At 34.3% G+C, this 21,310-nt stretch overlaps 1 protein-coding gene across 2 annotated transcripts; it reads left to right on the plus strand.

Annotated features, from left to right (window-relative positions):
- The first annotated feature begins 10,961 nt into the window (after window positions 1-10,961).
- On the plus strand, window positions 10,962-13,986 carry LOC127126783 (probable serine/threonine-protein kinase PBL7). Of its 2 annotated transcripts, none has more exons than XM_051055779.1 (6): window positions 10,962-11,489; window positions 12,112-12,281; window positions 12,370-12,559; window positions 12,699-13,087; window positions 13,212-13,600; window positions 13,688-13,986. In XM_051055779.1, the coding sequence occupies exons 1-6, from the start codon at window positions 11,357-11,359 to the stop codon at window positions 13,713-13,715; spliced, it is 1,299 nt and encodes a 432-aa protein (XP_050911736.1). In that variant the 5' UTR covers window positions 10,962-11,356; the 3' UTR covers window positions 13,716-13,986. The 2 variants fall into 2 exon arrangements, with proteins under 2 accessions (XP_050911736.1, XP_050911737.1); XM_051055780.1 differs by having other exon boundaries at window positions 10,964-11,489; window positions 13,683-13,986.
- The last annotated feature ends 7,324 nt before the right edge of the window (window positions 13,987-21,310 follow it).

Below are 21,310 nucleotides of genomic sequence, written 5' to 3' on the forward strand. Positions count from 1 at the left end.
TTAAAGGAATAAACCCAGGATGGAATTGTGTTTCAACAATTTTGTACCCAAAATTCTTAAGCTTAGAGATCTTAGAATCACCCAGCCTCTGTAAGCTTCCCAAGCAGAACCACTCGCAGCCGGATTTGCTGAAGAACGACTGATAGTTATTGCTTCATGCAGACAACTTTTGGATTCTAGCTCAAACTTCCTCAGAATCTTACCAATGTTAGGAGGGGATTTTGGTGGTTTGAGGTAGCTAACAATGAGGTTAATTCTAGTTTCATCAAAGTCGGGACCATAGACTGATGAAAATGATGGAAATATAATATGAGGTGATTCATGGTCATATGAGATTGGTTCAGGTTCATATTTGAACATGCCCTCAGGATTTCTGTCAGACATATGGCTATCACAAACTCTTGAAAGAGATATTCTATGAGTTATGATATTTGGATTAGTTGGTTGGGGAGTAGGAACACATGATGGTGGAGTGGGTGAAATTTGTAACTGTGAAGGAAAAGTGGTGATGGTATCTATTGTTGTTGTAACAAAGGTTCAGAAACTAAAGGAGTTTCTGTGGTAGGTTTTATAGAGGGTGATTTAGAAGGTGGTGGAAGTAAGATAGGTTCAGAAATAATGGGTTGAGATGAAGGAGGAGGTTGGATTGGTAAGATCCTTTTGGAAATAACAGAATCAGGAGTAATTGGAGTTCTATCTGTAGGAAGCTTACCAGACACAGTTTTAGAAGCTTTTGAGGAGTGTTGGACATCTCTAGAAGTATCCTTCAGAAGCATGGCTTTCAGACGCTCACTGAGAGGCACCTCGTATGAGGCCTTGAATATCCTTCTCCTTTGGATTCCTTCATCCTCTTCCCATGAACATACAAATAGGTTTTAGGTAGATTGAAGGGATTCACCATTGGGGCATTTCCATCCTTTAAAAAGCTTTCCAAATATGTCATAAGAACCTTTGAAGGATCAATCTTAGTGAATATTGGGTAGTTGTCAACTGGACTCCTTGTTCCACAAATATCATACTTAGAAAGAATGAAATATGGACTTTCAATTCTAGAAATGAGACTCATACTCTTCATATTCTTCCCCCATAATACATTTCCAGCATCCTTCACAAGTTCATCGGTCAAACCATTAACTAGAAGGTCATCTACCAGACCATTCTCAACGAGAATGTAAAAAATCGGCCTTCTATTAGGGATGAACTTACTTTTATTCTTCTATGCTGATCCACCATTTCTGAATTCTCAAATAGAATCCATTATGAACTTGAACAAAATGGAGGGAAGTCCCATCTTGATACCCTTCTCCAGAAAGAACAACATGAACTTTTGACTAGTGTTGATATAGACAGAATTGTTGGTGTTAGGCCTGTGATGAATGCAACCAAGAATTATTTTGAACCAAACTCTTAGGTGTCTTGTCAAATCCTTAGCACTGGGACCTTTGTCATCCTCAAGGTTTGTTCCATCTTTGAAGATAAATGGAGCGATAATAACTTCTCTCCTAACATTAATCTTGGAACTGTGAATTCTTTTGCCTTTTCCATCATGAGAGATTAAATTAGCAATGGATTTTTCAGTTATGACAATTTTCTTGTTCGTGACTTAGGAAGTAATTGTTTCTTTCTCAGCAGTGGCATGCACCCATAACTATTTTACCAAAACTAGATACACATGACCAATTAGTCTCTCAAAGAAGATTTTCCAACCTTGAAGTTCCAAGGTTTCTGAGATTTAAAAACCATTTCCTTTCAAGTTCTTTAAGTCAACAATGGTTTCACAGAGTATCATAAACTCGTTGACAGGAGTGTATAGAGTTAATTATGGCATTCCTTCCATGATGGGATTGTTTTCATCAGCCATTGATCGACTGGGAGAGAGTTGTTGTTGAATCAGTTGTTATTTAGAAGCCATTGGTGAATATGAAGAAGATGAAGAACAGTTGCAAAGAGGGTTATTTTAGGTTTGAAAGAAGAAAGTGTGAGAGTATTGTGCATGTAGTGTGAAAATGTGAGTGAAGTGGGTTTATATAGAAAATTTTGCAATGATGACAAAATGGAAATAGGCAGTCATAGAGGGAAGCGTAAGAGTTTAACCTAATTCCAATAATTGTAAAACCCAATGTCTCACGCTTTTATCACGCATGTTCAGAAAGTGGGACAACATTCACCACTTAGAACCACATGAAATCAAATGACATGACAACCATTTAATGCAACAAATGTTTAGAATCAGGAAGACAAATCGATAAGATTGCTTCTGATCAGAATCTTTTTGATTCATGAAAACTTCCTTACTTCAGAAAGCTCATGTTTCAGAGTCAACAAAAACATTCTCAGAATCTAATCTAGACTTCTGAAGACTTTAAACATTCTGAAATACATCTTTTCATTCTGGACATAAATTCATAAATAAGTTTTTCAGAATGAACACAAATTTATCTTCAGCAAGGGGTTTTATAAAGATATCATCCCATTGATGGTTTGTATCATCAAATTTTAAATGAAAAATACCCTTCTGAACATAGTCACGTAAAAAGTGATGTTTAATTTCAATATGGTTATCCCTAGAATGCAAGATAGGATGCTTAGATAAACAAATAGCGGAAGTATTATCATAGAGAATAAGAATGTTACTCTCAGATATCTGATAATCTTTCAGCTGACTCTTCATCCAGAGTATCTGAATGTTGCTTCCAGATGCTGCAATATATTCAACTTCGTCTGTTGAAAGCACGATTATTGATTATCTCTTGTTGGACCATGATATCAGGTTATCTCCTAGAAATTGGCAACTTCCAGAAGTACTTTTCCTTTTTATTCTGTCTCTAGCATAATCATCATCACAATAGCCTACTAATTTGTATTCACTTGATTTTCTATAAAACAAACCAAGATTAGTAGTACCTTTCAGATACCTAAAGATTCTCTTAACAACAACAGTTAAATGAGTTTCCTAGGATCTGATTGGAAGAGAGCACATAAGAAGACATTAAATAAGATATCAGGTCTAGAAGTGGTTAGATATAAAAGAGAGTCTATCATACCTCTGAAAAGCTTCTGATTTACCTTACTACTTACCTCTTATTTCTCCAGAATACATGTAGGATGCATTGGAGTCTTTGCTTGCTTACATTCTGATAAGTTAAACTTCTTCAGAAGTTCCTTTGTATATTTTCTCTGATGAATGTACGTTCCTTATGAACATTGATCAATCTGGATTCCCAGAAAGAATTTGAGTCCTCCCATCAGACTCATTTCAAATTTTGCCTGCATTGACTTAGCAAAATCCTTGCACGATGACACATTAGCAGAACCAAAAATAATATCATCAACATAAATTTGCACAATCAGAATATCATTCTTAAAGGTTTTGCAAAATCAAGTTGCGTCCACTTTCCCTATGGTAAAGTTATTTTCCAAAAGAAAGTTACTTAGTCTATCATACCAAGCTCTGGGAGCTTACTTCAGACCATATAACGATATTTTCAGTTTTAAAAAAATCAGGATTTTGAGAACTTTCAAAACTAGGAGGTTGATGCACATATACTTATTCATAAATATATCTATTTAAGAATGCACTCTTAGCATCCATCTGATAAAGGATGATGTTATGATTGACTACAAATGAAATTAAAATACGAAGAGACTCTGACCTAGAAACTAGAGCAAAGGTTTTTGTATAGTCTATACCTTCTTTCTAACTATATAACCTTGTGCTACCAATCGAGCCTTGTTTCTGACAATCTCTCCTTTCTCATTCAGCTTATTTCTGAAGACCTGTCTGGTTCCAATGACATGGAAACCCTTTAGTTTCTAAACAAGATCCCAAACATTATTTCTGATGAATTGATTCAGTTCTTCTTGCATAGCCAGAATCCATTCATTATTCAGAAGAGCTTCATCAATAGACGTGGGTTCTATCAGAGATACCAAACCTAGAATAGTCTCTTCAGAAGGTTTGAATGAAGATCTTGTTCTCACTGAAGCATTTTTATCTTCCAGAATCACTTCTTCAGAATGAGAGGTTCTTGATCTACTCTTCTTCTGATGAGTTGGATCAACAATTGCTTCTGGTTGAGTCGTTTCTTTAGATTCTTTAGCTTTCTGAGTCTTTTTCTCCAGAATTAGTATCCTTGGATTCCTAAAGATTGATCTTCAGATCTGCAAATTTCTCAACTAGATTTAACTTTTCAGGGTCAAGCTTATCATTGAATCTAACATGAATTGATTCCTCAACAATTCATGCTTCTATTTTAAAGATTTTGTATCCTTTAGAACGTTCATAATATCCTAACAATAAACACTTATATGCTTTAGAATCAAACTTGCCAAGATTCTCTTTAGTGTTCAACATAAAAGATTCACATCCAAAAGGGTGAAAGTAAGAAATGTTGGGTTTTCTGTTCTTCCACAATTCATAAGGAGTCTTACCTAGAATAGGTCAGATAAAAATCATGTTCTAAATATAACAAGTTGTGTTAACTGCTTCTGCCCAGAAATGCTTAGCCATATCTGTTTCTTGGATCATGGTGCAAGCCATTTCTTGCAAAATCCTATTCTTCCTTTCTACAACTCCATTTTGCTGTAGAGTTCTAGGACATGAGAAATCATGGGAAATACCATTTGAGTCAAAGATATTTTCAAAATGTTTATTTTCAAATTCTCCACCATTATCACTTCTAACTTTGACTATTTTGCAGTTCATTTATGTTTGCACTAGTGAGCAGAAGGTAGAAAACACATAGTGTGACTCATCCTTGTATTTCAAGAACTTTACCCATCTCCAACGAATTTAGTCATCAACTATGACCAATCCATACTTCTTTCCATTTATAGAAGTAGTTTTCATTGGTCCAAACAAATAAATATGCAAAAGTTCTAACGGCCTAGAGGTAGAAACATCCGTTTTTGCTTTGAAGGATGTTTTAGAAAACTTGTCTTTCTGACATGCTTCACAAAGAGCATCTGAAGCAAACTTCAGGTTGGGTATACCTCTGACTAATCCGAGCTTATTTAGTTGATAAATCCTTCTCATGCTAAAGTGGCTCGAACGTTTATGCCATACCCATTGCTCCTCATTAACAGACATTAGACATTTTACATTTTGACCTTCAAGATCAGAAAGTCTAATTTTATAAATGTTGTTCTTTCTTTTTCTGTTAAAAAGGATTGTGCCATCTTTCTGACTGATAACCTTACATGACTTTTGATTAAAAATAATACAATAACCATTGTCACTAAGTTGACTAATAGACAATAGGTTATGCACCAGGCCATCAACTAAAAGAACATTAGTAAGAGAAGGAAGTTTATTGTTACCAATAGTTCCAGAGCCAATGGTTTTTCCTTTCTGGTTTCCTATGAAACCAACAAAGCCTCCAAGCGTAAGTTCTAAATCTTGTAACATCGACCTTCTGCTTGTCATATGTCACAAGCATCCACTGTCCAGGTACCATGACTAGTGTTTCAGCTGAGCTCCTAAGGATGCCTGCAACATAAATGATTTTATCCTTAGGTACCCATTTTTTGGGTCCTCTCTTGTTAGTTTTCCCAGAGTTTCTTACAACTTTGGGTCTTTTATCAGAATAGTAATCATGAGGAATTTGTGCATGATACTTAGGTTTTACAACTGAGTTCTTATCCTTTGTATGTTTATGTGTCTGTGCAAAAATATCAAGCTCAGTGTCAGCAGACACGAAATGCACATATAGAGGTTTTCGTTTTACCTTCTGACTTTTGTCAGGTTGTATAGTTTATGTACAACCTAAACCTTTCTTGGCATTTCTTCTAACTCCATAAATCAAGGAAGACATTTTGCTTCTATCTATGCCTTTATCTAGAAAGTATTGGAATGCTCTGTCATATCTAATGACGCAATCAATACCAGAAGCTTCTGAGATTATTTCCTCCTCTAGTTTTGAAAATTTTCTTTTTAAAGAAGAGTTGTTACTTTCTAAATAAAATATTTTTTCATTTAGAGAGGAGATTTCTTTCTCAAGCTCACTCCGAGTTTCAGAGGCAATTACTTGGATTTGTTTAAGGTCCTTGTATTTACTCTGAAGACTCTGATACTTTTCTAGCATTCCAGAGAGACATGATTCAATATCAGAACGAGATAGGTTAGAAAATACCTCTTCAGAATCGGAGTCGGATTCTGATTCTGATAATACCTTGTCTTATGGTTCTTTATAATCTGTGGGATCATTTGTAGTTGCCATCATTGCAACGTTGGCTTTTTCTTCGTCAGAATCTTCTTCTTTGGATTTTGAGTCATCCCATGTAGCCATTAACCCCTTCTTGTCTTTAAAAAATTCTTCTTAGGCCTTCTTTCCTTTTTCAACTTAGGACAATCATTTTTATAGTATCTTGGATCCTTGCACTCGAAGAAAATAACTTATTTTCCAGAACCTTGCTTCTTCTGTCCAGAAGAAGAATCAAAGCGACCATCAGTCCTTCTGACTCCTCTGAACTTTCCTTAACCATTTTGCCTGTGTTTCTAGAGTCTATTGACTCTCTTTGAGATTAGAGACAAGTCATCATCATCTTTTGAGTCTTCATCAGATCCTTCTGATTCTTCCTCAACTTGATAGGCTCTTGTCTTCCCAGGCTTAGACTTTAAGGCAACAAATTTACCACTCTTCTAAGGTTCATCTTCTTCAAGCTCAATCTCGTGGCTTCTTAAAGAACTAACGAGTTCTTCAAGACTGATGTTGTTTAGATCCTTTTCCATCTTCAAGGCAATTACCATAGATATCCATTTTTTGGGAAGACTTCTGATAATTTTCTTGACATTGTCAGTTGTAGAGTATCCTTTATCCATAAATATAAGTCCTACAACAAGCATCTGAAACCTTGAGAACCTAGTCTCAATTGTTTCATCATCTTACATTTTGAATGCCTCGTACTTCTGGATTAAGGCCAAAGCCTTTGTTTCCTTTACTTGAGCATTCCCATCACGAGTCATTCTCTCCTTAAATTAAAAATTAAAAATCTAGATTTCAGCTTTCAATAAAAAAGAGAAATTCAAGATTTATGCATTAATAAAAATTCACATGATTTCTACTTAAACAAAATGGAAAACGAAAGATTTATGCACCAATAGAAAATCCAGATAATTTATCTTATTAAAAAACAAAAAAGAAAGGATTTAACTATTAATAATAATAATAAATCTAAATTTCTGCATTTAATAGAAAAGAGAAAAGAAAGGTCTATGTGTCAATATAAAACTCAAATTCAATAAGAAGGGAAAGCAAAAGTTTCTTATGTCATTAAAAAAAAGGAAAGATTTATAACAAGAAGTGAGAATATGAGAAGAAACTTAGGATTTTGAGTTCGGTTAGATTTTAAGTTTTATCCATAAATCTGGTTTAACAAGAACAAAGATGGTTGAAAGAGATGAAGTTAGATTTAAGGGTTTTTTAGGTTTTCTAATTTTTATTTTGTATTTTTTCAATTTAGTTTAATATGATAACTTTTATTTTTTTAATAAATTATAAACTTTTATAATAATGTGATATGAATGGATTTATACCATGTCATCATGTCATTTTCAATATCATTAAAAATATAATACATCATTATTTTTTTTGATAAAAAATGAAAAAGGGTTAGTCTAAAAATAAAATAGAGAGACTGATTTTGTTAAATAGAGATCAAAACTGTAATTTAGTCTATTATTTATTTATATATTATAAAATAATGAATAACTGAAATTAAAAAAAGGATTTAATTGAAATACATTGACCGTGTAAAGAGATTTTACACCGTCAATTAATCCTAGACGTTGGATATTGAAATAAGTTTGACTTTTATTTTAAAAACCTATAAACTGATGCAAACGGGTGATGGTGATGAATCGACCGTGTAAATGTAAATCTTTTTACACTGACAGTACATAATAATTAATCTCTTAAAAAAAGTATTATAAAAATAAAATAGAAAAAATAAAATATTCATACTATCTAGCAAGAGATATTTTATCTATTAAAATATGAAAAATAAAACAGAAAAAATAAAATAATAAAAATAAAATAATAAAGAGAAACCGTGAGAAATGCTTTGTAAGGAAATTAGTTGGCCTAGTGGTAATGGCAGTTGGGCTAGGGCCAGAAACAAGTGAACTTGAATATAACTCTTGTGTGGTAAAATTTTAGATTTTTTACCACTTAAAAAAGTAAAAATAAAGTACTATTTAATTTTTTTTGAAGTGATTGAATTAAGGGTCAAAATATTAGACTTTTTATAAATCAAGGAGGTAATTCAAACTTCTTTTTACAAAGACTTTTTAAAAAGGGATTAATTACTATGCACTGTCACTGTAAAAAGACTTACACTGTCGATTCATCACCATCACCCGTTTGTATTACTTTATAGGTTTTTAAAATAAAAGTCAAATTTATTTCAATATCCAACGGATAGGATTAACTGATAGTGTAAAATCCTTTTACACTGTCTGTATATATCAATTAAATTTTTTTAAAAATTACAATACAATATAGTGTAAAATAGATATTAATCCTTAAATAAATAAGAATTAATCGTTAATTGAATTAAATATGATTTATTTTAATTAATATTTTATTTTATTTAATTAAAAGAGTTTAGTTAATAATAAACAATATTTAATTTAATTAAAATAGTTTAGTTAAATAAGATTGTGCTTATTTTGGAAAAAACCAAAATAAGAGCATTAGAGTTTTAGTGGCTCTCTATGAATAGATAAGTTTTTTTCCTTGCAATCCTAATGTTTGTCATTCTCAGAAAAAGGAAAAGGCTGACATTGCGTTCCACGTTGTACTCGCATGAACTTCGTAGAGACAATGGTATTATCCACATTTGTGATCAAAGTTAAAACATGCTTCAAGTGGTAATTCATAATCTTTATTTTTTATTTAATTTGTGATTAATTGTTTAATCAGGATCCTTTCATCATGATTGTCCGACTAGGAGGATTAAATTTTTTGAAAACCCCCTCTTAAATCCTTTCACCAAGTACTTCTTCTTCATAGCTTCACAATTCCCTTCAATTGTCTATTTCCTTGGAGTGATTGCCAAAAGCCAAGACATCTCCTCTGCCAACTACGCAACCCAATATATGTTGTGGGTGACCTCGGAAATAAGCTCCATCTTTTTCCCTTAGAGAGATTTTGGGTGAAGGATAAGTCTGACATTGAGACGATAGCAACGGCCTCTTCAAGAGTGCGAGCAAGTCGGGATGAGAAAACATCAAGCATCCACAAGAAGGGAGTTACCTACCCTGAAGCATCGTCCTTAGAGAAACGAGTCCTCTTAGGAAAGCATTCTTCTAGGGGAGAGAATTGGTCTTCATCCCAACCCCTCTTCGTCAAAATTGGGGACGATGGTGCCTCCGCCACGATCAAAGTAGTCGCAACATCAGCAAGTTAGTCAACCTCGGGTGCAAAAGTAGAAGCCTCGGTAGTTGAGATGAGAGTAGGGGTCGGAGTAGAAACAATGGTCTTCGGATGGGGCCCTACACCCTTGATGCCTTGGGAGTTAGCAAGGTCATAGAAGAATTGCAACTTCTCCATATTATCTGGAAAATATAATCACACATGTCAAAATAAAGGAAAAACTACAGGACCCCGTCTTCATCAAAAATCTCTTTCCTCGCATCTCGGTTGACTGTACTCAAAATAGCATAAGTGTCAATTTATTTCTTCTTCATCTCGTAAGGAGGCACCTTGTCGGGCCTAAATCCTTCTTCGTAGTCGAGCCCCTGAAACCAAGAATGCAGGTCTTCCTTCATCATCGACACGTCAGAGGAAAGAGGACCTAGCTTGGTGCGGTAGTAATGAACGTCCTAGTTAAAGTGAGATGAAGATCAATACTTTAGAAACGGACTCCTACAAAAGCGAGAAGACTTGACATGAGACTAACACAAAATGAGATGGACCTCTAACATAAGGGGCCTCACCAGCAAAAAAACTCCAAAAAATACCTTAGTCTTGGGTGAAGGGGTCGAACCAATGATTGCCCGAGTAGAAACTAATGAGCCCTTGGTCATAAAAGTTGTCCTGAGATTAGCGTTGTAGGTATATTAGATTAAGGAACAATCTAAGAGAATGTTTCCAAGATCCACGCACTCCACACAACTAGAATACCCTCGTATAGGCCAAGAACCTCGAATGAAGTTAGGAAAGAGTAACTTTTAAATGTTTTAGAATGACCACTTGAAGTTGGAAAAAAGGTAGCGGTAACCCTATTCTTATGAACACACATTCATAAAGCGGGATCATGCAGTCATCAGAAGTGTTGCATATCCTCTTCTCTGGACCTACCGGAAGAACATATCAAACCCGAGGGTCACTGACCACAATGCCAACAACCTATATCGCCACCTCAGTATTCAAAATAGACAAGGTACACATTACTTCGATGCATCTGGCTGACTTCGAAGATTCAAAAATGCCTTCACTTCAACGTCGTTGGGCTCACCGTTGTTGATTCTTAGGTAAAACTAGATGTAACTTTTAACGCATTCTCTCATATGTCGATTGGTATGTATTTTCTCCTCGGTTAAGATGGGAAGCAACATAGTGATCTCGACACGAGGCAGCTTTTCGCATACTCTAATGTGACACGTTCGAGACTTTTTGACTTCCTATTCGCGTGTCCTGAACCATCATACTTAAAAGAAAGAAAATTGATGTGTTAATTAACCGGTAAATTTTAACATTTTCTCTAAACTTTTTAAATTGTATTATTATATAGAAACTTCAACTTCCTCTAGGAAGCTTTATAAAATGTTTACATATCTTAAGAATGTTCTTTAGTTTTTTTTAATAACAAAATTATTTATTTTAAGAATAAATGAACAATAAACACATTTTCAAGTTTAAAAAAAAAAAGTCTAAAATATAATAACCTCACCAACCTTAAATTCATTTGTATCAACAACTAGAAAGACAAATTTGGTTTGTATAACAGGACAGATTTGGAAACAAATCACGTCGTTACGAAACAATTGGCCCATGCACATCATCGTGTTAAAATTTTCACCATTTCATTTAATTCCCAATTATCTTCCAAATCCGAATAATTTTCCATTTTTACTAATAATCACACCATTTTCTGCAATTTCGTTTCCTTTCTACCAATGTAAATATTATGGTAACAAATGTTGCAATGTCGCATTCAGCATCATCAACGACATTCTAACGTCTTCAAGGTTTCAAATTGTGAAGATTTTATACTCATCATATTCTTCTGGTGATTCAAAGCTTCCATTTTTGTTTTGTTTTTTGTTTCTTTTTTCACGTGATTGGTGACACTGTTTCGTAAGAATAGAAGAAAAAGTTTTGTTTTTTGTGCTGAATTCTACTGATTTGAGGTGATGGGTCGTTGCCCATGTTTTGGGTCTAGAAAGAAGGAAAAAGTGAAAAACCTTAATGGCCATGAAGATGAAGAGGATGATGTCAACAACCTTAAATCTGTTGGGATTGCATCTGTTTCTGGAAGATCTTTAGGTGCATTTTCAATATATTTTCAATATATGTTTTTCAATGATTAACCTTTGTTTCAATTTTGTAGGGTTTATTTTTATGGGTTTGGGTTTAAGCCATTCATTGTGTTAGATTATCCTTCATTAATTCAAGTTTATATGTGTTTCTTCATCATTTATTTCTCTCTTAAGGTTTTAGACAAATTGGCTTGTTGAGTTTGAGTTATTGGAAAATGACATGATTTTTCGCTAATTCTTGGGTTTATAGTTCTTAAATGGTGGTTAGATAAAGGGAAAAAGGTCTTGTTGTTGTTATCTTAGGGTGATTTTTAATTTGACTCTGAATTCAAAGAAGCTTTGGGTTAAATATTAAGTTTGTTATTGCTTTACATTCATTCTTTGACATGATAATTTTCTAAGATCATAGATAGTGCTTGTTTTGAGCTCAAAGACAACTCCATTAAACATTCTGCATATTTTCTACCCCTGCAGCTATATCTAGATGTTATAACTTAATAAGTATTTCATATGTATCTACTTAGTACAAATTGATTAGAGAGTTCCATTCTTAGATGATCACAAGCTTGATTAAATTTGAAAAGTTATATACCTATGTACCGAAATTGACATAATATGGTTTGATACAGAACGGACATCAGAAGCTACTCCGGAAGAGAATATCGACAGTTCTGATAAGGCGCAGATATTTACCTTCAGAGAGCTTGCGACGGCAACAAAAAATTTTAGGGATGAAACCTTTATTGGACAAGGTGGATTTGGAACTGTCTACAAAGGAAAGCTAGATAAAACTAATCAGGTACTATAGTTCAAAGATGAACGATTTTTTCGCAACTGTTTCTTATTTACAAATACTCATAAGTCCACTATGCGATGTAAATGGTCAGATGGTAGCTGTTAAAAGACTTGATACAACTGGTGTCCAAGGGGAGAAAGAATTTTTAGTAGAGGTTCTCATGCTCTCTCTTCTACACCATCCCAACCTTGTTAATATGATCGGTTATTGCGCTGAAGGCGACCAACGGCTTCTTGTGTATGAATACATGCCTTTGGGATCCTTAGAATCTCATCTCCATGGTAATGTGATTCAGCATTTAGCTTTTTTCTACATCAAAGTTAATAATTCGTAATTTCGACCAAATACATGTTTTTTTTTGTTCTTTTATATTTAAGTCCGGAGTAGTAGTAGTTACGATTTTGTTATGGTCGCGAGCAGATCTTTTCCCTGATAAAGAACCGCTCGATTGGAATACCAGAATGATGATAGCTGCTGGTGCTGCAAGAGGACTAAACTATCTCCACCACGAAGCAAAGCCTTCTGTTATATACAGAGATTTGAAATCATCCAACATACTTTTGGATGAAAGATTCTGTCCTAGGCTTTCTGATTTCGGGCTTGCGAAATTCGGTCCGACGGGAGACCAATCGTATGTCGCCACTAGAGTCATGGGAACACATGGTTATTGTGCACCTGAGTATGCAACTACTGGAAAATTAACAATGAGATCTGACATCTATAGTTTCGGAGTCGTGTTATTGGAGCTAATAACAGGACGTAGAGCGTATGACGATAGTCGTGGCCACGACAAGCATCTCGTCGATTGGGTAATGACATATATCACATTATCTTTCTACTTAATCTATGATTATGCATATCATCTCACGAGTTATTGCATCTTACAAGTATGTTATGGTTAACGAAACTCGATTTCTTACTCTGCCTACACAGGCGCGGCAGTTGTTCAGAGAGAGAAGTAATTATCCAAAACTAGCCGATCCAAATTTGCAAGGTCACTTCCCTATATCTGGTCTAAGGATGGCCATTGAAATGGCGTGCATGTGTCTTCGAGAAGAGCCACGTCACCGGCCTAGTGCAGCCGATATAGTATTAGCCCTAGATTACTTGTCAGCCAAGCAAAATGTTCCAAAAGTATCTGGAAAAAATAGCACGGGAAGCATGGAGATCGAAAACTCTCCGAAAGAATCAACGATGATTATGCCGATTTTGCCTAAAGACTTGCTAAGAGAGCAAGCTGTTGCAGAGGCGAAACAGTGGGGGGAGACATGGAGAGAAAAGAGAAAACAAAGTTGTGGAAATAGTCCTGAGGCAATAACAAGGTAAGAAATTTTTTTTATTCTCTTGTGGATTCAACTTAAAAAATTGCAAAAGGAAAAATAAAAGGAAATTTCTTTGTTGCAGATTAGATTGCAGCTAGTGTCAACAAAGGTATGAGAAAATGCGAAGAAACTTCAAGATTTAATTGTAGCTAAATAAAATAGGTTGGCTAGCTATTTTTTTAGAAGTGTTGTTTAGGAACTTGTGAACATGAGGTTCAACTTTACATGTTTTAACAAGAGCTTGTCCAGTATTTATGGTTGGTTAGTTAAATTTCAAACTCAGCCTTGAACACGCATGAGTGAATTAGTCTATACATTTACGCGCAGAAGATACAAAACACTACTTCTTTCATTTTAAACATAAAATACATAGCAAATTGATGACACTGACACTGACAATCATTTTGATTAATTGTGTCTGTCAGAAATGAGTGTTAAATGCGATATAAATATAAACAAATCAAATTAAGAAAGTATTAGAGAAAAATTAGGAAAAATCTAAATTGTGGAGATACATGTTCTCAAAAACCTGTGTTTTAATATATTCCAAAAATTATCTATATAAAAAAATTGTTTCTTCTTTTCATTTATATTCCATTTTTTGAGTTTTTATCACAATGACAATTAGTTATTCTAAATTATTAAAAAAATATTTATGTTTCTTATATGAATGGCAAGGTAGTTTAAATTAGAAATTTATGTCAACTGTTATTATATTCTTCAACTATCATTTTATATAGCTTTATTATAAGTATGTGTAAGTTTATGCAATGGTTAATAATTATTTCTTTTACAAATAATTTTTCTCTTCAATCATATTTTATTTTATTTCTATCAAATGGATCTCAACCACTACAACTCATATCAAAGTTATTAAAAATTTTACGAACCCCTACCGACGGTGATATTTCTCAATATCCTCGATCTTTTATGTTTCAATCACCACCATTTTATAACGGTGACAGTTTTTAATATACCCGACTTTTTATGTTTCAACCACCACCGATCAACATCACTAGTCTATATATTCATTCAATATACCGTTGACAGTGAAGATTCTCCCAACACTAAACCAGAATCACCAATTGGGCATGTTTCTGATTCTCAAGTACTAGTATTTTTCATTGATGTTGGTATAGAAAATATTAATCTCATGAAAGGAGAGCATTCTACCCAAAAAAATTGTGTTTTAAGTTCTGAAATGAAGAATAAAAATTTCTCATTCAAACATGGCTCAACATTTTCAAAGACCCAGTTGTGTGAGTTGACCAACAAGCATAATGCTTTTGGGGGGTAGAATCAAAGAAGACTATGACAACTATCAAAGGAGATTTATAGAGAGGCAATAGTCTACCCTCAAATCTTGATGGTATTTGTTGAATAAACATTGTCAATGATTTTGTGGCAGCTATAAATTGGTTGTTGCTAACAATAAAAATGGGCAATTTGAGATTTACATCATGAATGATGCACATAAGCTTTTTTATAATTACATCAATAATGTTTCACATTCAAGCACACGTGGAGGTTGTTGAAGGACGGACCTAAATGGAAGGAACAACGTATGAAGAATTCTTCAAAGAGATCAAAGACACCATCTATTAGGACATATTGCAACTTAAATTGACTTTCCAATGGAATAAAAGGAAACAAAAATGAGTGTTAAATGCAATATAAATATAAACAAATCAAATTATCTATTATCTATTATTATTATTATTATTATCATTATTATCATTATTATTATTATTATTATTATTATCATCATTATTATTATTATTATTATTATTATTATTATTATTATTATTATTATTATTATTATTATTATTATTATTATTAAGTTTGAATATGTATAATAACTTACTTGTTTAAGTTTGAATATGTATAAAACTAGCCATTAAAAAAAACTAATCATTGTAAAACTAGTCGTTATAAAAGCTAGGTGTTATAAAAAAAGTACTCGTTATAAAACTAACCGCTCTAAAAATATAGTCATTATAAAACTAGGCTATATATACCTCACATGTTTTCTCTTTCTCTTATACTTCACATCTTATCTCATTTTATTCTCATACCTTTCATGAATCCAAATGATGAATGAGATAAAATTTGGAATGAAGTCATAGATGATTGCTTCAACGACAAGACAGAGGAGGAGGTGATAAGGTTAGTACATGAGGCGAAGCAACAAGCCAACAGTAAAATTAGGTGTAGAAAAGAAGATAAGTGATAGATTGAAATCGTGAAGAATGTCATACTTGCTTGTTTAATATCTCTTTCTTTGAAAATAAGGTATACACGAAGGCTCAATTCTGACGAAGGCTCTGTATAAAAAAAAGTGTTATTTTGCATCGTTGAAGCCCTAGTCATTCATGATGAATACTTCCAAAGAAGGATTGATGCAGCCAATAGAACAAGAATTTCACCATTACAAAAATGGATTGCTTCTCTTCATATACTAGCATATGGATAACTCTCAGATAGTGTGGATGACTATGTTCGCATAAGTAAAATGACAATATTGGAGTGCTTGGATAAATTGGAAATGGACACATGGGAAAAATTTGGTGTTGAGTACATGAGAATGTCAAACAATGAAGAATTGTCCATCCAATTGATGAGGCACATGGAAGGGAAGTTAGGCATCATCTTCACTTCTGAGTGTGTTCTAAAACGCGTGATGGACATTTTTTTAGGGAAGAGGAAATGGTTCGAAAAGATAAACAAGGTCTTGTGTTCCTTGCAAACACCACTCACTATTATTGGGTGGATCCATAGGTGGTAGGGACAATTTCCGTGTTCAGTGAGGCCCGCGCAATAGGGAGAATTTATCGGGACATGTGACAATCTTTTGATTAGTCAGTTTCTCACATTGAATTTATCAAGAGGTTATGCCATCCTTTAATGGATGCTTAATGCCTTTCCATGAGTGGATATTTTCTATATTAAGGTTCAGGCTCCCCCTTAACGACATCGAGGTGGGGGGTCTTGAATCACTTAAGACTTACTCTTTCTTAACTACATCCGATGAATTAGGCTTACATATAAGTGTTTCAGCATTAACAATTTTATTTCATCACCCCATGCCTTGAATAATTTTATTTCATCATTTCTTCTTGAACGATTTTATTTCACCATTTCTTCTTGAATGATTTTAGTTTATCATTTCTTTATCGTGGTTGGTCCAATCACGGGCTCACTTTGGTCGGATTGAGAGCCAAACTTTGCTTTGACGTCTCTAGGGACCGCGACGACCAAGAGTTGGTTCCCTTTCCCTGCCCCAGGTGAAAACCTGGTTTGAGGCCAACATATATGGGCTTTACTTCCTAGGCTCTAGAGTGGCTATCTACCAAGATGGGGTTTGCCACATACGACTTTGTTTTCTTTATTTTGAGGTATCCCCCCTTAATCGTATGCACTGTTCTACATTGGAAAAGCACAACCATACAAATTAAAAAAAATTAGTACATTACTTGATTCAACTTCATTACATTGTAGAGCCTTCCTTGATCTGCATTCATATAATTTATGGGGAAAGACTTGGCTAAAATATCAGTTGAGCTTTGTAGTGTTCCATGTTCTTGGGATGGGATCCCCAAATAAGGTTTTTGTAGTGTAAGCTCTATTTTATATGCTAGTTTTGATATTGTAAGTTGTAACACCTCATTTTCAATTATTCGTTTTTATCGAATTATTTGTGAATTATGTGTGTTTTTTTGTGCTTTGGAGCATTGATAGGTTGGGTCAGTTAAAATGATTAGGTGGTGTAGAAATTAACGGAATTATTTAGAGTTCTTTTAGTGATTAAATAATAAGAGTGTTTATTTAATTAAGTGAGTAAATAATATTGGAATAAGAAAATAATCAAAAAAAGGAGAATGTGTAGAGATTTTGAGGGTAAGGTGGTAATTACAAGGATGAGTTTGGGGAAATAGAGAGAAAACATAATTAGGAGGAATAAACTTATTAGAAATAGGAGAGAAGTGGAGAAAAAGTCAGTGAGCATACTACGTGAAAAACTTGGAAGAGAGAAAAGAAGGGCTAGAGCAAGAGAAAGGAGAAGGAGAGCTTAGGAGAAAAACCTCAACGATTCTTTCATCTTTGCTGGAATAATTAGGTAAAGGGGGGAGATTTTTCATTTATGGGTGTTATATCATGCAAGGGTATGAAGATGTCCATTGGCCTCCATTATGACTGATGTGTTCTTTGATGTTGATGAATTTGATAAATAATGATGTGTTTGTGGTTGTATGTGTGACTCAATTATTGTGACGTGGTGTTGAATCTGCTACCGAACGATGTTGATATGTGATTGTTGTTATGTTTAATTCTTTAGTTTTTATGAAAATTTGGTGTTTTAGGGCATGATTTTGGATGATGAAATCATGAGGAAAACCTGTAGTTGTGTCGATTTAATTATGTTTGATCTATTAGTGATGTTAGAATGTGATTTTGAGAGTTGTAAACCGATTAGTTTGGGACTGGTATGAGGTTTGAAGGTTTCAAGATAATTGTTGTAACATAACAGAGGAAACTGAGACTTCTGGGAAAATACAGAGTGACAATCAGTTGTTCCCAAATGATAACCAATTGCACTAGTGTGAATTTTGAAAATTTTCACTCGTGACAATCGGTTGTAGCGGAGTGTCAATCGGTTGTCATGTTTAAAAAATGTAATTTTTGGGGTCTGGAAGAGGTGGTGACAATTGGTTGTCATTTGGTGTCAATCGGTTGTGTCACTGTATCATTTTTGGCAAAATACTGAAGAATAATCTATTTGTATAGTGAGGTAATCGATTGATTCATGTAAAAACTGGAATTTTTTTAGTATCATACATGGAACAATAGATTGGGACTTGTATGAAATCGATTAGTTCAAGTATGGGAGTGAAAATTCAGCGAAACAGTGAGTTCAGGCAATCGATTTGGTTCCCGGCAGCAATAGATCGGTCCAAACGTGTTTTGATCATAACATTTGATTCATATATCCAAATGACGCGTCGTTCGAAGTATTGGAAAGCTAGAACACTGAAATACACAGTGGTAATGAGAGTTGAGATGATTGAACTATGATTACATATGTACTGTTATGGTTTTCATGGTGATGTTTATGAACTATTTAGCGAAACATTGGGTTTTTGTTGATGATGAATTATTGTGGTAAATTGCTAATATAATTGCATGTTATTTGCTTTTCATGTTTTGATTACATGTTGAGTTAAGATGCATGGTTTCAATATGAAACTATTCTATTGATGTTGTATAGGAAATTATGCGGTTCAATGTGATATCATTTGTTATTGAGTTGTTGTGATGATGCATACATTCATTCATGCATCATGAGACATCATTGTTATGAAAGAGGTGATTACAGGTTTCGATATTGGTGACTGGTAATTGTTCTAAGCTTGATGTTGAGGCTTGGATCTCGGTGTGGGGCTCAGGGTTTGTTGAGTGAAGCCCATGGGTTCGCAATTGATTGGGACCAAATTCATAATAAGAACCATTGTTGAGATCGGTACTGCATGCATATGAGTCTATAATGTTATTGAGAGTCACATTGCATGTTAATTGTGTATTATGGTGAAGTGGGTGAAACTTAAATACATGTGTTATGGTGCATAGTGGGTTATATTTAAATTGTCTTCTATTTAATTTACTCTGATTGTTTATGCTCCATTCATTATTAGAATGTATTTCTCACCCCATTCTATTTGAATTTTGCCTTTACCTGGGCATCGTGCAGATACTCATGAGTAGATCTCGCTGAAATAAGTGGAAGTTAGCTCTTGGAGTACTTCCTTAGTTCATCGCTTTAATTTGTGGTGTCTTGCTCTGATTATATAACATCGGGTTGGGAGCATTTGTTTTACTTATTAAGTTGCTTATGTGGAAGTAAATACCGTTTTTGTTTTATGGAGATTCCAACTGATTCTTTCGAGTTTATTGATATAACTCCTTTTATTTATGTTATGAAAGTTGAAGTTTGAGACTAAATGTCATAAGATGGTATACCTTTAATAATTGTTTAATGATGATTCCGCTATGATGATACCCTAAGTGAAGGTGAGCATGTGATGACAAGTTTTATGTGAATTAACATAACCTGTGTTATGGAGCAGGATATGTTTGATGTGAGTGACACCCTATGTGGTTCTACTTTTTTATTAAATTATGCGATATTTTATATGTGGAGATTTAGAGTGTTACATAAGGTCCTTCCCAATTGTCAGTGAGCTTATCATCCTTGACATTTCCCCCCTGAAATCGTCCTTTCTTAACTCGAGGTTGTCAGGCTAGAAGCTTCGAGGTCTGACCCGCCTGTTGTATTTGGTTATGGTCACTTACTTTACAATGACACTCATGAGAGTGACAAAGGCTCATTTTTTCTTCTACGAGGTCCATTTATTCCCCAATGGCTTGAGAGTTATTTTCTTTTAATAAGGGGGTACGTTGTCCTCTAACTAAGTTATCTTATCTCAATTGGGGTGATGACTCCAGTCCCACAAGTAAGTTTGAAGAGTGTTTCACCCATAATTGAATGAGGCATGGTCATGTATGCCCAAAGAGATGTAGGAGCTCATGTGCCAATTTCCTTTGGCTCATTAAAGTCTCCTCTTCAGTCCCCTTAACAGAACCTATATTGATGCCTCTGCATTGCCCATTCGTCTAAAGGTGTCTTACTGATGTGAAATGATTCTTGATATTCAGATCTTCGAATATTTTCCTCAAATTCTTATTTGTAAATTGTGTCCCATTGTCATTGATGACGAGTTGAGGGATTCCATACCTTGCCAAAAAAATTCTCTTAAAAAAATTATTTATGTTGGTTGTAGTGATTTTGTCTGAGGCTTCAACTTCTATCCATTTTGTAAAATAATTGACTGTCGCAATTAGAAATTTTAGTAGACCTAGGGCTAGAGAGAAAGAACCAAGAATGTGCATACCATACCATGAGAAAGGTCCGGGAGATGTTAACATATTTAACTCATATGGGGGAACATTATGGGCATTCCCGTGCTTCTGACACCATTCACACTTCTTCATGTAGTCTTTGGCATATTGGACCATTGATAGAAAATTATACCCCACCCTGAGTAATTTCCTAGCCAAAGCTCTGACTTCGAGGCATTGCCAGAATATCCCCTAATGTACATCGAGAAGGGTATATGTGGCCTCTTCCCCTTTGAGGCATTTCAGTAGGGGGCTGATAAGCCTATTCTTTATAAGACTTCTCCTAACACAAAGTAAAAACTTGCTCTTCTCTAAACAAGACTAGATTTGGTCGGATTTTCAGGCAATACACAATCTTTAGTATACACAGTAATGAGTGATATCCAAAAGAATTGGGAGGAACTTCTATAATTGTCATTGCCACCTCGAGAGCTTTAATGCTTGTGTTAGACGATAGGCCTAGATCTAGATGGGGGGAATAGATCTCAAGTTAAAAATGAAGGTAGAGAAAAACAAGAAAGGGGGGTTTGAATTGTTTTCACAGATAATAACAACTTTTGCAAATAAAACACACGCGAAAAATAATGCTATCAACACAAAAGTTTATCCTGGTTCACTTGAAATTTAAAGCTACTCTAGTCCACCCGGCCAAGGTGATTTCGCCTTTAACAAGGACTTAATCCACTAATATTGAAATATTACAACACAGATTGTCTAAGTAGATAAAGATCTCCTAGCCCTCTCAAGTTTACAGAC

The sequence above is a fragment of the Lathyrus oleraceus genome, chromosome 3, assembly GCF_024323335.1.
Source record: "Lathyrus oleraceus cultivar Zhongwan6 chromosome 3, CAAS_Psat_ZW6_1.0, whole genome shotgun sequence".
NCBI classification, from domain to species: Eukaryota; Viridiplantae; Streptophyta; class Magnoliopsida; order Fabales; family Fabaceae; genus Lathyrus; species Lathyrus oleraceus.